The sequence below is a fragment of the Macrobrachium rosenbergii genome, chromosome 1 (genome assembly GCF_040412425.1).
Source record: "Macrobrachium rosenbergii isolate ZJJX-2024 chromosome 1, ASM4041242v1, whole genome shotgun sequence".
Classification (NCBI taxonomy): Eukaryota; Metazoa; Arthropoda; class Malacostraca; order Decapoda; family Palaemonidae; genus Macrobrachium; species Macrobrachium rosenbergii.
In genome coordinates, this window is record NC_089741.1 from 59,851,171 (window position 1) to 59,867,181 (window position 16,011).

General features: G+C 36.7%; 1 protein-coding gene across 1 annotated transcript in view; it reads left to right on the forward strand.

Annotated features, from left to right (window-relative positions):
- Window positions 1-2,690: 2,690 nt before the first annotated feature.
- The window catches only part of LOC136841647 (uncharacterized), a 61,940-nt gene continuing 48,619 nt past the window's right edge, over window positions 2,691-16,011 (forward strand). Inside the window, exons 1-2 of the mRNA XM_067108778.1 lie at window positions 2,691-2,839; window positions 5,813-6,013. Of these exons, the coding sequence (XP_066964879.1) occupies window positions 2,692-2,839; window positions 5,813-6,013 (349 nt within the window). The 5' untranslated portion in view covers window position 2,691. The remainder of the gene's footprint in view (window positions 2,840-5,812; window positions 6,014-16,011) is intronic.

Below are 16,011 nucleotides of genomic sequence, written 5' to 3' on the forward strand. Positions count from 1 at the left end.
TCTCAATCAACAAAGCCATCAGAAAGGGATCACACTCCACACTTTCTGCAGAATATGTCTTAACACAAATACCTGCCTTTGTGCAACTCTTGCCTTTAGGATAACCACCTTATCCAGCCCTTAAGTTTTTTACCAATTTCTTTTCCAGCCTATGAGAATAAGCACACTGAATATTTTCAATTTTTCATTACAACCGACGAAAGTTCAGTGATTTTGTGGCTGTACCACAATCAGTCAGATCATTTTTCTTCTGTATATAAGATATGATTTCCAGTTCCTAATAATCAGGCCTTGTTCCCTCATTCCACAATCTGCAAAATAGTCTAGTTAGTATGCGGGATTTATTCATATTCCTGGTCATCCAGAGCAATTTCCCAGCCAATTTATTTGACAGTCTAATGATACTGGAAATTTCTAGGCAGCCCAAAGATATACGGTAGAAAGGTCCCAACCGTTTTTCTTCAATAGACTGAGGGTAGTTTCCTCGTCTCTCTAAATTTCGGGATTAGTGAAACTTAAGTTGTGTCGCTTTTACTTTAGGGTAATATGACTGTAGATTTCAGGAATGCAGGCTTATCTCGACCTTCCAGTGATATCTATCTTTGTCTGAAGAAACTGTTCAAACACTCGATAAGCAAAATTTTCATATCATGTACGGATGGTTTCTGTGTCATTTTATTCATCTTATTCGATGAAATGGCACTGTCTAATTATCTAAAAAACAGATTTTTTCGACAGATTTTAAGTAGATGTATAGCAAACAGATATTTGAGATAATCTTTTAGAAATAACATGTTTGTCTGAGACATTCTGAAAATGGATATGGGTCTAAACGTATCCAGATTGATTTTTAGTTTTCTGTAAAAGAAAACTATTGTGCTGGCTTTGTCTGTCCGTCCGCACTTTATTCTGTCCGCATTTTTTCTGTTCACCCTTAGATCTTAAAAACTACTGAGGCTAGAGGGCTGCAAATTGATATGTAAATCACCTACCCTCCAATCATCAAACATACCAAATTGCAGCCCTCTAGTCTCAGTAGTTTTTATTTTATTCAAGGTTAAAGTTAGCTATAATCGTGCTTCTGGCAACGATATAGGACAGGCCACCACCTGGTTGCGGTTAAAGTTTCGTGGGCCGCAGCACTGAAACCACCGAAAGATATCTCTGTTTTCGGTGGCCTGGATTATACCCTGTAGCGGCTGTACAGAAAACTAGATTGTGCCGAAGAAACTTCGGCTCAATTTTTACTTGTTAAAATTATCTTTGACTAAACTAACATGAAAATCTCTTCAAGCTTTAGCTTGGGTGTTTTAAACAAAGCTCTTGGTCTTTACAGTTTTCTAAATAACTGTTTTGTTTGGTGAACACTCCTGTTGACGCTGTTTTAGTAACCCTTCGCCTGTAATGTGATGTTCCACAAGATATTGCACTGGGACCTTCGTTGCGTTGACCTTGTAAGAGAATAATTATTGGCCTTTAAAGATGAGGCCTTACAGTACGCAGGTTTTGCAGTTCCAACAGTTACATTTACTCCCCTGTTGTAAACTGGCATAACTGCCAGTGTTGCCATTAAACGTCCATAACGTCACTACACGAGTACTGGAAGAATAGAATCTAAATACTGTAATTAAATCTTAGTTATCCGAAAATTTTATCAGTTACTTCAGCCAGTGGTGACACGCAAATGCAAGAAGAAAATGAGAAAAGAATATATATATATATATATTATATATATATATATATTATATATATATATATATATATATATATATATATATATATATATATATATATATATATATATATATATATAAACATTAAGCTACAAATGTCGTTTAATATCTGATTGGCTCTATCGCAAATAATACCGATGGGGAACTATAATTGGTAAGCGAACCACTTATCAGTTATAATTTCCCTTCGGTATTATTTGCGAGGTAGAATGAATTGGAAATTAACCGACATTTGTAGCTTAATGTTTGTATATATTTATATATATACAGATATATTTTCTTATTTTCTTGCATTTACGTGACACCACTAGCTGAAGTAACGTAAAAAATGTTTGGATAACTAAGATTTAACTACAGAATTTACATTTTATTCCAGTACTCGTCTAGTGGTGTATCCTCACGCGATCAGCATATTTGAGAAACAGCTCTTCCTGATTTTCCAAGTGCATTTTCCGTAACCATGTCAACGATAGTTTTAACCTTGTGCAATCAGCGAATTGTCGACAGAGCACAAGTTGTGTTCATATGCTTTACTTGGATTTGATTTCATTTTCTGTTTTTGGGTGATTTTAGTTTCAAGGTTATATCACTAATTGTTTGGTTGCTATCAGCACTCCTTTAATATGAATGAACGACACGACAATAACGCTGATCTTGGATGTAATGTTAATGTCTAAGAATGTGGATTTATAAATTTCCAGTGTGTCGATTATAAAACACTGCTAATTAGGGGGTTGAACTGTAAAAAGTCTCTTAGTTCAGTAGAGGTTGCTGAAACGTGGTTAAATGATGTTTATAATGCTAAGAAAAATGAAAAGACATGGATTCGAAAAAGAATCTCAGAATGTCTTTATTGTTCCGTATGTGACTGGGATTCTCAGAGCGCCTTCGGTAGAGTGGGACCCTGACAGTAACGCAATCTTCGGGGCGCATGAGGGCGGAGCTTAACCAGCACTTAATGAAGAAGGGTCGAACGGTCGAACCAGGCCATTACCACCACCGCGTACGCAGAGAGTTGGAGTCAGGTCTGCAGTGGGACCGCACTGCATATCTCCGTCAGATCATGGCGTTGTTCCCGACGTCACTTGCGCTTCTCCTGCTAATAGGTAAGTTCAGTCGAGCTAAGCAGCTGGAAATATTTTGGAACTGACACGCGTGGCGATAGAAAGATTATTTGTCTCTCGTAATAAGCGGTTGCCTAAGAAATGAATATAGTGCAGCGGAATCACTCTAAAGCGAAAGTGAGAAGACCGTCTCCAGAAAATGAACGTCAGTTTATCAATAAAGTCCCTTGGTTTTTCAAATCTCACCTTTGCGCCTCCGTATCCGTTTTTTTTATTATTATTATTATTCGAAGGAGAGGCGAATGTAATTCTGAGCTGCTAATCTGGAATAATATCATACATGAAGTCAATTACATCTCATCACGTAATACCTTCTGAAAATGTTTCCTGCCCAAAACCCAGTCTGTCTGTGTCGGTGAAACGGTCCTTCGGGGAATCTGTCTAAGAATAATCGCCAGTCTAAACAAGTGACCCCAGTCGATGATTTTTAGGTACCATTTTAAAAGGAAGAATTATCTTGAGGCGCAGTAACAATGGCCATCGATACCGTGACAAACACAAATTAAGGAATAACTTGTAAAGGGCAAGAATGCCAGTAAAAGACAGAAATAGAGTTTTTCGTCCCCTTACCTCTTTTCTGAAGCAGTTTTTGTCGTTTTTAATGTTGGGTGAAAGCATCAAACATCCGGAGAAAAAAATAACTTGCATAAAACGTGCGTTAGATATTTTTTCACTGTTTAATAATATGCCAGGGGAGGATACCCTGAAGACGAATGCCATAACCCAGCAATATTAAAAATAACAGATATATTATTCATTAGGATTTTTGCAATCCTGAAATTGTAAGAAAGACAAGTAGGTTAAATTGCTCAGTATACGGATAAATACCTATGGAATTGCGAAGTATATTTAATACACCTCCCGTACATATAAACCACATTCCTTTCGTAAACACCCCCGTAGCGGGGGCGCATTATAGGCATTACTTGAGGTTCTTTGCAGCGTGCCTTCGGCCCCTTTCGTTCCTTTTACTGTACCTCCTTTCATATTCTCTTCCTTCCATCTTACTTTTCACCCTCTCCTAACAATTGATTCATTTGCAACTGCGATGTTTTCCTCCTGTCACACCTTTCAAACCTTTTACTGTCAATTTTCGTTTCAGCGCTGATTGACCTCATAGGCCCCACTGCTTGGCCTTTGACCTAAATTCTATATTCAATTCAGTTTCGTAAACAAGAAAATCGGCTAAATACTGTACTTTGTGATAAGTGCTGGGACCCACCACGAATTTCAGAACACTTGGTTTTTCCTCGCGAATATTTCAGTGCTTTCAGCATCCGCGTATGTCGAGAAATTTTATATGAGTTTCTGTAATCAGTAGGTTGTGATTTTATTCCATTTTGTGAAAGCTAATGTTGTATTGAAATATGGATATTACTATCGTTGGTATCGACAGTATATCTATGAGTTTTAATTACTTCTCAGTTCATTATTATATGTTCAATGATCTATCTACTAATCTGTAAAAACGTTATAATATGTATAAGTATATTGACAGAGAAAAATCTAGATATAAATATTTTTTGTCCGTGTTTAGGTAAAGCATTTGTCTATCCAATATCATTTATTACGTACTAATTATTTATTTATCTAGGTACGTAAAGTGATTGGTATATGGTGAAATAGACAGACAAAATGAAACCTAAATCTATATTTTTTTTTCGGTTCTTACCCATTTATCTATTTGCGAAGCGATCTGTAATTATGATGTTTGCATTCAACAGCTCACCTAAATTCTCTCTCCCTCTAAAATATATAATATATATATACACACATATACACACGTGTGTATATATATATATATATATATGGATGTATGTATGTATGTATATACACATATATATATATATATATATATATATATATATATATATATATATATATATATATATATATATATCCACCTTTGTAAATACATAGATGCATAGAAAAGCATACGGTAATGTAACGAAAATTAATTGTTATTTCATCTAGTAGCCTGAAAACAGATCAGTCCATCGATCCCTCTGTCCCTCTATAAATATGTCTGTTTAACGTGCTTGGTGTATGAAGACCTGCATAGAAAGTATGATTTCAATTCAGTTTTCCTTTCATATCCGTCTGTCTTTTCATCTATTACTTGATAAGCATAAATGCTTTCCATAATTTGATTCGAAACGATTTCTTGTTCGTATACAAATATAACAAGTAGATGTAATACAACACAAAAGCAAAAACTACACGTAGATTAAATATCGAACAGTTATGCTCAAACGTAAATAATAATAGAATGCGTCATTTGTTAAGCGTGAGACTATGTAGCCATATACAGATATATATAGCCATATACAGATATATATAGCCATATAGAGATATATATAGCCATATAGAGAGATATAGCCATATACAGATATATATATAGCCATATACAGATAAAGGATACAGATACAATTTGCTAAAAAGGAAGACTGAGATTATGAAGGCTGTCAGTTCAAATTGGTACTTGCATTGGTATAACAGGCAATAAATGGATTAAGATTAATTTTGTCTTTGTTTTTGATGAAAGTCCATAATTAATTTTATTAGTCACCAGGAAATATTATGAATAACGCCGATATTGAGTAAAAATAATTAGATAAAAAATTTTCTTTTTTTTCCATTGTTCACCTACAATAGTGTGAAAAGGAACCAGTCCATAAGTAAATAATTTGTTTTATTATAACTACTTTATTGTTTATTTATATTTTTCATAGTTGCCAGAAAAAAGTAATGTAACGCAGAACACTTCTCACGGTAGACATTTATTAAATAAACATTTATTCTTTATTGTTTATATAAAAAAACGTAATTATTATTACAATGAATTGATTTCCCCTATCTTTGTTGCCTAGAATAAATGTAAATTAAACGTCTCCTGGCTAAATAACTCGATAACATGTTTCCCCTCCTTGTTCACCGGGCAAAATGGCCAAACAGGAGCCTGTCCCTGGCAAGCGGAATGTGCCTGCAGAGACCGCAGCAGCGAAAACACTACGTACTCGAGACTACTTCTGGAAAACAGTAAGGAGATTTGGTGGTGTGTGGATCCTACCAATAGGTTCCCTGGAAATCAGCGCATTCACGAGTCCAATTGCATCGAGGGGGTAGGATACATCAATGACACCCAAGTGTGCGCTGGTAAGTTGTATCATCTTGTAGCTCTTTTGAGGTTAAGTTGCCTGCAGCCTTGTTTATATATATATATATATATATATATATATATATATATATATATATATATATATTATAGTGAGGATTGAAAGGGGTTCTATCACCCGGTAGACATCATTAGGTCTAGGGAGAAGGATCAGCCCTTTATCCCTTTTCAAAGTACTTTATTACTGCTGAGACGTTTCCAGACGTAGAAGTCCCATTTTCAATCTATAAAAAAAGAAGACGAAAGTTAAAATAACAAACTCGGAATACAGATTAAGTTAAAAAAATATATACAAATAATATAAATGACAAGACAGTACAAAGGATATGGAGGAGTGATTACCATAAGGTGCTGAAGGCACAGACCGAGTGACAATTCGGGCCGGGTTCAGCTTCTACTGAAACTCAGGAGAGATACAGAGGTGTTGAGGAAGACTGGGTGTTTAACTGTGGAACATGTAGACCTGACATAAATTACAAAGATTTTAAAATTATAGGCCAAACTCCTAACGAACAATGTTTAGCCATCTTAGAATCACTCTTCATTAAACAACTAGTTCCACAGTTAAACATCCAGTCTTCCCCAACACCTGTGTATCTCTCGTGAGTTTAAGTCGAAGCTGAACCCGGCCCGAAATGTCACTCGGTCTGTGCCTTCAGCACCTTACGGTAATCACTCCTCCCTATCCTTTATACTTGTCATTTATATTATTTGTATATATTTTTTAACTTAATTTTTAGTCCGAGTTTATTACTTTAACTTTTGTCTTCTTTTTATATAGATTGAAAAGGGACTTTTACGTCTTGAAACGTCGCAGCAGTATTAAAGTACTTTGAAAAGGAATAAAGGGCTGATCCTTCTCCCTACACCTAATGATATATATACACTATATATATTATATATATACAGTATATATATTATATATACAGTATATATTATATATATACTGTATATATAAATGAGATACATATATATGTAAATCGCAAATATTAAGCTGAAAATACCTAAATATCCAAGTCACTATACTTAGGGAATATCTTTGACCAAACGGAATTATAATTGCTAAGTGTATTGTCACCAGTGAGATTCGAACCGTTGCCTAGTTAAGGAACAACGTTGTACAATGGTCAAAAGTCACTGTGCACCGTTGTTCATAACCCAGGCAGTGGTTCAAATTCCACTGCAGACGAAGCATTTATCAATTATAAGTCCCTTGCATGTAAGTTATTTCGGAGGTATAGTGAACTGGATATTAGGCGGTATATGTGGCAGCCGATCGAGACCACAGGTCTACCCCAAAGCCAAATCAAAAAGTCCTTCAAAAGAAGGCATCGTGCTTACCCCATACAAAAATGGGAATAAAAGCACGTTAAAAGAAAAAGAAGAAGAAGAAGATGTGGCTTAACATTTGTGAATAAAAAAAATGTCACGGTGTATGTGACATATTCGTGTATATATATGTATGTGTGCGTATGTGCATTTACACGTGTTACTACATCGGTTGCATACGTTGATAATTATTTACTGAACTATATGTTCAAATTTGCACAGATTTTCGTGTAACATATATGAGCGTACTCTTTTGTGCAGCTAGTGATATTTCGAGTTCCTCGGAATTCGTTCTCTGTAAAAGAAAACAGCTATTTGAAAGTCACAATATACATACTATATTTATATATAATGTATATACATATAATAAAAGGAGCCCATAAAAATGCCAAAAGGTAGAAAGCTAAAGCTATGTACAGTATTGCGAAGAGCACCATCTCCTGGTGTCAGGTTCGCCTAGAGGGGGAGACAGTTGTTCCGGAAATATATGGCATTAACTCTCTCCTTTGATGCTTTATGACTCCTTTATTATGAATTTGTTCTAATAAATATTTCATAGATATATATATATATATATATATATATATATATATATATATATATATTATAGGTTAAATTTTATTTACATATATGTTTTATATATATATATATATACATATATACATATATATATATATATATATATATATATATATATATATATATATATATATATATATTATATATATAGAAAGTTGGGTGGTAGTGCAACTAAAATGTGATATAATGTAGCAAGGAACTTATATGAAGACATCTCTTATATTTTCATGGCTTTATTACTAACGTTTCAAGGTCCTAGCCTCATTATCAATGCTGTAAAAATATACACATGCATTAAAACATTTTTCAAGACTGACTAAAAATGGTATTCTACAAAAAAATTATGAAATATTCACTTTAAAATGCCAGGGGAAAGGTATTATCATCCTACTAAGTTAGGAAAGAGGACGAGAGTCGCGGAGAAACGTTCAAGTCCAGAGTAAACTCACGCTAAGAAAACGGGTTGGACCGTTGGAGGCAGTTTGATTGTTAAACTTCGGGACTACCTGTATTATACAGAGACTCGAGGATTGCCAACTGCGGAGGAGTACGAGCCCTCTACAGAATTTCAAAATGATTATAACCAACATGTATTTTGCATTTTTTCGCATGCTCTCGAATATTTGAAAATTCTGGACTAGATAACTAGATCCCAGTGCGATAGCCGATGCCTCTGTGGCAGTCAATGCGGACTGTTAGCAACCTCTGAGAGGCTCCGACATATTTCCCCGTCTGCATCTGGGCAAAGAAAATAAAGACAACGCATTCGATGTCATATATATATTATAAGTGCATGCGTATGTACGCGTATTACTACTAATGCAAATTCAAATTTTCTCAATCAAATTTTATGTGCGGGTAAGCTTTCGGTAAAAGAGAACTATTGTGCCGGTTTTGTTTGTCCGTCCGCACTTCATTCTGTCCTCACTTTTTCCTGTCCGCACTTTTTCTGTCCGCCCTCAGATCTTAAAAACTACTGAGGCTAAAGGGCTGCAAATAGGTATGCTGATCATTCCCCCACCAATCATCAAACATACCAAATTCCAGCCCTCTAGCCTCAGTGGTTTTTTAAAATTTTATTTAAGGTTCAAGTTAGCCATAATCGCGATTCTGGCAACGACATAGGATAGGCCACCACCGGGCCGTGGTTAAAGTTTGATGGGCCGCGGCTCATACAGCATTATATCCATACCACCGAAAGGTAGATCTGTTTTCGGTGGTCTTGATTATACGCTGTAGCGGCTGTACGGAAAACTCGATTGTGCCAAAGAAACTTGGGCGGATTTCTTACTTGTTTGTGTAGCGAGTGATGATTTCGTTGGAACTCGTCCTTTATAAAAGAAAACAGCTATCTGAAAGTTATTGTATGTAGGTGTGTATGTGTGTATATATATATATATATATATATATATATATATATATATATATATATATATATATATATTATATATTTACGATTTAACCTGGGGAAATGCTTATCATGAGCCAGTTATAGACTAAATGAATGATTGCGTTACTTACCTCAATTTTTGTATAAAATCTGACTGCTGTTGATTCACGAAATCATAAAAAAAAGGAAAAGGGGGAATTTATCTGAGCTGAGGACTCTACTTACAAGGGAGTTGTAAGTAAACACGTTAGGGTAAGTTTATGATTACGTGTATTGCATGAAATGAAGTATCAGAAGATGAAATGGACTAATCAGGCAGGCAAGGCCTGAGAGGTTAATTATAATTGGGAAAACTTGAAGGTATATCCGTCGGTGTGACGATGCCGATACAAGGCACAGTCAAGAGAGATTTCCACGGCTAACAAACGCTCTGTAAACGGTGAGATTTACGAATTAAAAGCCAGTAGGGGCACAGTAAAATATGCATAGGACAAAGCGATCACAGAAATAAAATATGCATAGGACAAAGCGAGCACAGAGGGTGCCAAAGAAGCCTTGAACACTCGATTTTATGTAATTATTTAAACATAGGCATTTACGTAACACTGCCCTAACAAGGCAAGGTTGATATGGAAATACTGGCACTTAGAAATGGAAATAGGAAGTTTAGTATGGGAATTAAAAGTGTGACTGACTGGAAGAACCTTTGCAACAGATCACTTTGCCTTGTAGAAAGGTGGCTTCAGCGAGGGTAATGGCGGCAGAGGAGGGCTAAGGGGTTTACTGGTAAGAATACTAGGGGTCGCAACAAGATAGGACCACGTGGTAGGGCATGGCTCTCTGAAGGTGACGGGAATGGAAGGGGGAGATGTGTCTTGCTCGTGTCCAGCTATTCTCTCACTCCTGTTCCTTCGGTGAGGACCTTATATGACTTTGGTCAGGGGTTAGGAGGTCATCCACAGGCAGATGGGGTTGGTGACGTTTCCCTATGCGCGTGCATCATTTATGACTCGAGGTCCAGGTGTTCATGCTAGATGTCCTTTCTCTTAATCTGCATCGCCGGCTCTATTCTGCCTCCTGCCAGACTTAATTTCCTCACACCCTCATGTCTGTAAACAAAGGTTCCGCAATGTCACTGTTCGAGAAGAGAAAGTTAAAGGGCTATACAGAGTGTGATAAAGGATTAAGGGAGGGGCAATATTCCTTTCGCCCTTCCTTGCCAGGTAGTGCCAAAATGCACTGTTTTATTTTCCAGCTTTAAATTAAGCATTTGGTGGCTGGGATGCTTGGGAACACACACACACACACACACACACACACACACACACACACACACACACACACACACATATATATATATATATATATATATATATATATATATATATATATATATATATATATATTTACTTATATATATATATATGTATATTTTGATGTAAAATAAGGAGTAACTGTATGCAATGGATAGAAGATGAAGGAAATAATAGAAGTACAAGGTGAGAGGACCTCGTTTTGGTGCGGGTGGCAAAATAACAAGAGACAGTATAGGGGAAGGCAAAAGGAAAGGTATAATGCAGAGGTTAAGACGAGAAGGGATAGCAAGGGCGTTCAAGAGACAAAGGATGGTACAGGGGAGAAAAAGAAAGGTGAAATCACTTTTAACATGAATGAAAAAATTAGTCTGACTCACAATGAGATAAAAACATAACAAATAGGCCATCGATATCTCTGGAGAACTATTGAAAGAATGATTGATATGCTGCGCTCACGAAGCTCCTGAAGGTTTTCTCCGGGAGCCAACAGATGGTGTGACCGTGGGGTCACCTTTGGGTATAATTTTTGTACATTTTCTCATGGGAGGTCATAAAAGGAACGCAATGAGACCTTCCTTTCTTATAAGCGTTGTATAGATGTCACTTCCATCGACTTGGAGAATGAAACCACCAATGACTAAAAGAAAAAACCTTTCCTTGCATATCAGACATAATCATCTCCACTATGTTATAGTCACTATCAGAGTAAACATAATTCTAGTAGCTGGGCAAACAAACAATACAGACACTGAGGCACGTTTAAAGGCTGTGGATGCGTGTACTAGAAATGTTTGAATAGTGTCGGCAGTGCATTTACTGACAAGGCATTCCTCCAAGGTTCTTTTTGTGATCTTCTTTAGAAAAAATTGAGATTTTTCAAATCTTGGGGACCAGTAGACAGAGTAACAAAGATAGAGAAAATAGTGAATGTTTGTATTAGGGCATAAAAAGAGTAAATGACGGCCAAGATGGTCATAGGATACAAGTTGTTATCAATTGGTAGTATTGGCAGACTGAGTATTCTTTATACAGTAGAGATGCAGTTGATCAGGTTACAGGATAAGAGAATTTAATTCATAAAAAAAATTATGGAAGAATATTATTTTGCGTTTCTGTAACGGGAATAATCTGAAAGGCACAAAACATCTCAAGTGAAGACATGTGAAGATTGTTAAACGTTTGCTAGTACATTCTGATGACCTTTATTCCTGTCGTGCTTGTTGTCCTGCTGTCGTCTTCTCATCCAGTATTTTGAGCAGTCGTGATCCTGGCCATGAACACGATCATGAATTGGATTTATTGACGGTCGTCAAATAGAAAGCATAAACTCCTTGAATATTATAGGTCATTTTCATATGTGAAGGAATCGATTGCTCGTTTTTTGTGCTCCTCTCTCTCGACAGATCTTCAATTTTTATATCAGACGTTCTGAAAGTTATTATACACTCCCCCTTTCGCTGTTCTATCTCTTGTGGCTTTGGGGTTTTAATTTGCAAGTTAAGGAATTCTACCGTTTCTGGGTCTCATAATGAGCATAATCAATGTGGGTCTGTCTCAGCCTTTGTGCAAACGGAACTCGATTCTGGAACCTTGTCATGCGTCGCTTCAGTTTAGATTTATCTGTACTCACTCCTTTGAAAATTAGTCCCGGTACTTTTATGGCACAGAGACTTGCAATTAATCATCCTCTACCGTTTTTAGGCAACGAAAAGTCGGAATTCATAGTTATAACAGCCAGTCATTATTTGCTTCTCTCAGAGGTCATAGAATACTAGGGGAAAGAATGTCCTCTGTTAAATATGACATTATATGAGAGAAATACCAGAATTAGCTTAAATTTATAAATGCAGTTGTCTTAAAATTTACCGCCGTGTCAAAAGTAAGTTTCCATTTATTTAAACAATTACAATAATAGTCGTGGCACTGGAAGCACCTGAGTATGTATGACCCCACTAAAGAATTATGAATAATCGAGGGACGATGTATCGTGCCATACAGGACTCAGAAACTCCACCTGTCAATTGGCAGTGTCACAATCGAGCTTCATGACTTATTTTTTTTTTTTTTTTTTTTTTTTGCTCAGAAAATATTCATGTATGCGCGGATCGCTACCCTTTTATCTCTACAGCCCTTGAGCAGAAGGGTCAAATGTCGTTTGTACTCTGCCCTCACGATATTTCTTCTTGGTCGATGGAGCATTATTAGATGTACATGATATAGCAATTGACATTTGTGGATTCTCGAAATGATATACGGTGCAGTTGCTTCAACATTAATTGGCTGATTCCACAGGTTTCCAAAGCTTTCCTGTCTATGTTTTTGGTTTTCTGTAAAAGAAAACTATCGAGATGGCTATTTGTCTGTCCGTTCGCACTTTTTCTGCCCGCCCTCAGATCTTAAAAACTACTGAGGCTAGAGGGCTGCAAATTGGAATGTTGATCATCCACCCTCCAGTCACCAAACATGCCAAATTGCAGCCCTCTAGCCTCAGTAGTTTTTATTTTAAGGTTAAAGTTAGCCATGATCGCGCGTCTGGCACCCAACAACACAGGCCATCACCGGGCCGTGTATGAAAGTTTCATGGGTGGCGGCTGAATTCCATGGGCCGTGGCTGAGAGTTTCATACAGCTCTATACACTATACAGAAAACTCGAATGCGCCGAAGAAACTTCGGCGCATTTTGTATATATATATATATATTTATATTTATTTATTTATAAGTTGTTATGTATCTTGCTGGATATTAAAGTAATTCAGTTTGAAGATATAAACTGGTATACCACTTTATCCTTTTTGCTGTTTCCTATATCTAAATCGATCCAAGCAACGAGGTAATTTGGTTCGTTCTGCGTTTTATGCAGCATTTTTATCAGAGTAATGTAAAAGATAAGGTTGTAATATATAAAGTTCCACTTTTGTCCCGAATATCATTACCGTTATCATAAAGGCTATTTAATATTGTGAGCAGCCCACTTCTACGTGCATTGGTGAGGTCTTGGCGATTCGCTAGTCCTTTAGACGCGTTCTTCTAGCGTGAATAATTACCAGTCAGCTTTACTGTTGAAGCCTCGTTACTGTTCTGTAGATGACGCTCTCTCTCTCTCTCTCTCTCTCTCTCTCTCTCTCTCTCTCTCTCTCTCTCTCTCGATGATTATCTGGCGGATATGTTCCTTCCAGTAGACCACATGATTTCGGAAATGTCACCTGTTTGTTTGTTGGGTATCTTTCTTCGTGATAACATTTTTAGTGTTCCGTATTCACATTTTATTTTATTTATTTTTGTTTTTATTTCTTATGCTGGATTAGAATCCATGAAAGCGACACGAAAAGTGTCATTTATTTTAGAATTAAATGACGCGTGTGTGTGCCCCGAGCTTATGTCGAATTCCTATTCTAAAGATTAGCGCCGAAAAAGAAGAATCTAGTATTCCGTTTTCTGCCAGTAACAGCACTACTCCCATCCTTCGTACTCATGTGATACCTTTTTTTTTTTTTATTTTTTTTATTATGTGCGTCACACTAATGTGCAAAGGCGAAGCTATTGATTGAGCTAAAATAGAAAATTGTCGCAGTAAATCTTAAGATCCTGACAGGTGGGTGATTGTCAGCAATTTATTTCGTTGTTAATGTCTTCTCCTTTGTAAAATGGGCTGCTCTTTTTATATTACGTATCAGTTTTTATAGCATTGTCTTTATATTTGTTTTGATGGCAGGCTGACTTTTTTAAAACTCTGAATAGCTCCGATCGTATAATCAAGAAAATTGCCGTGTATATATATAAAAAAGTATACCTTAGTTTTACCAGACCACTGAGCTGATTAACAGCTCTCCTAGGGCTAGGGCTGGCCCGAAGGATTAGACTAATTAAGGTGCATACACACTGCGCTGATGTTTCGTGTTAACACGCCATGTGACGTGTCAACACACAGCAACAGATTGCATCATATAACACAACTATGCTTTTATTTAGTTCTGATGCATGTTACGTCAGTAAGATTTGATTTTGTGAGTGAGCACGTTTTCTTTCTTATCCTCCAATTTTGTGTTGTAAAAATTGGAAATGAATGAAAATATGTTAAATGAACTCGATGAACAAAGAGGGAGCAGTTAGTAAAAGCAGCTATAGCGCTTGCTACTTCTGGAAAAAAACTCGAACAAATGTGATAAACGCCGAAAGGGATAGTTTTGGCGAGGTTCATCACCTATTTCCCCAGTTACTGTCACAGGAAGATCGTTTTGTTATGTACTTTAGGATGACAATATAGAAACACTATAGAATAATTTCAAAACATAGAATAATATAGAAACACTATAGAATAATTTCAAAACATAGAATAATATCAAAACACTATAAAATAATATCGAAACACTATAGAATAACTGAAACACTATTAAATAATATCAAAACACTATACAATAATATGCGCCTACACCTATCTGACGCAGATTTCCTTCTGACGAATATCTGGGAGTTTTGAATTTGATCTGATGCGTGTTGATGCATGTTATGTCGCGTAACACGTCAGCTGACGTGTTACGCGACATATCAGACCAGTGTGAACTTCATTATCAGAACGCCTGTTCCAGATTTTTTGCTAACACGTGTTAACACGTCATATGGCGTGTTAACACGAAACATCAGCGCAGTGTGTATGCACCTTTATTTCACGTGGCTAAGAACCTATTCGTTACCTAGCAACTGGACCTAGCGGGAAATGAATTTCTATCACCAGAAATAAATTCCTCTAATTCTTCATTAGCCGGCCGGAGACTCGAACTCGGGCCTAGCGAGTGCTAGCCCACAACTCTACCGACTTCCCCAACGAGGTACTGCCGTGTATATAATAAGTATACCTTAGTTTTACCAGATCACTGAGCTGATTAATAGCTCTCCTAGGGCTGGCCCAAAGGATTAGACTTATTTGACGTGGCTAAGAACCAGTTGGTTACTTAGCAACGGGACCTACAGCTTATTGTGGAATCCGAACCACATTATAGCGAAAAGTTAAGCATACCTTAGTTTTACCAGACCACTGAGCTGATTAACAGCTCTCCCTAGGGAATTGGCCCGAAGGATTAGACTTATTTTACGTGGCTAAGAACCACATTGGTTACTTAAAGCAACGGGACCTACAGTTATTGTGGAATCCGAACCACATTATAGCGAGAAATGAATTTCTATCACCAGAAATAAATTCCTCTAACTCTTCATCAGCGGCCCGCGGGAATTGAACTCTGGCCCATCGAGTGTTTCATATTCAGACTTGCGAAAACCAAACACAGAACGTTCCAAAAATTGCCAAAATTACGAAATTCTAAACAAATCACAGACCTTTTGGGGTGAAATTGATTTTGGTGGAAATAC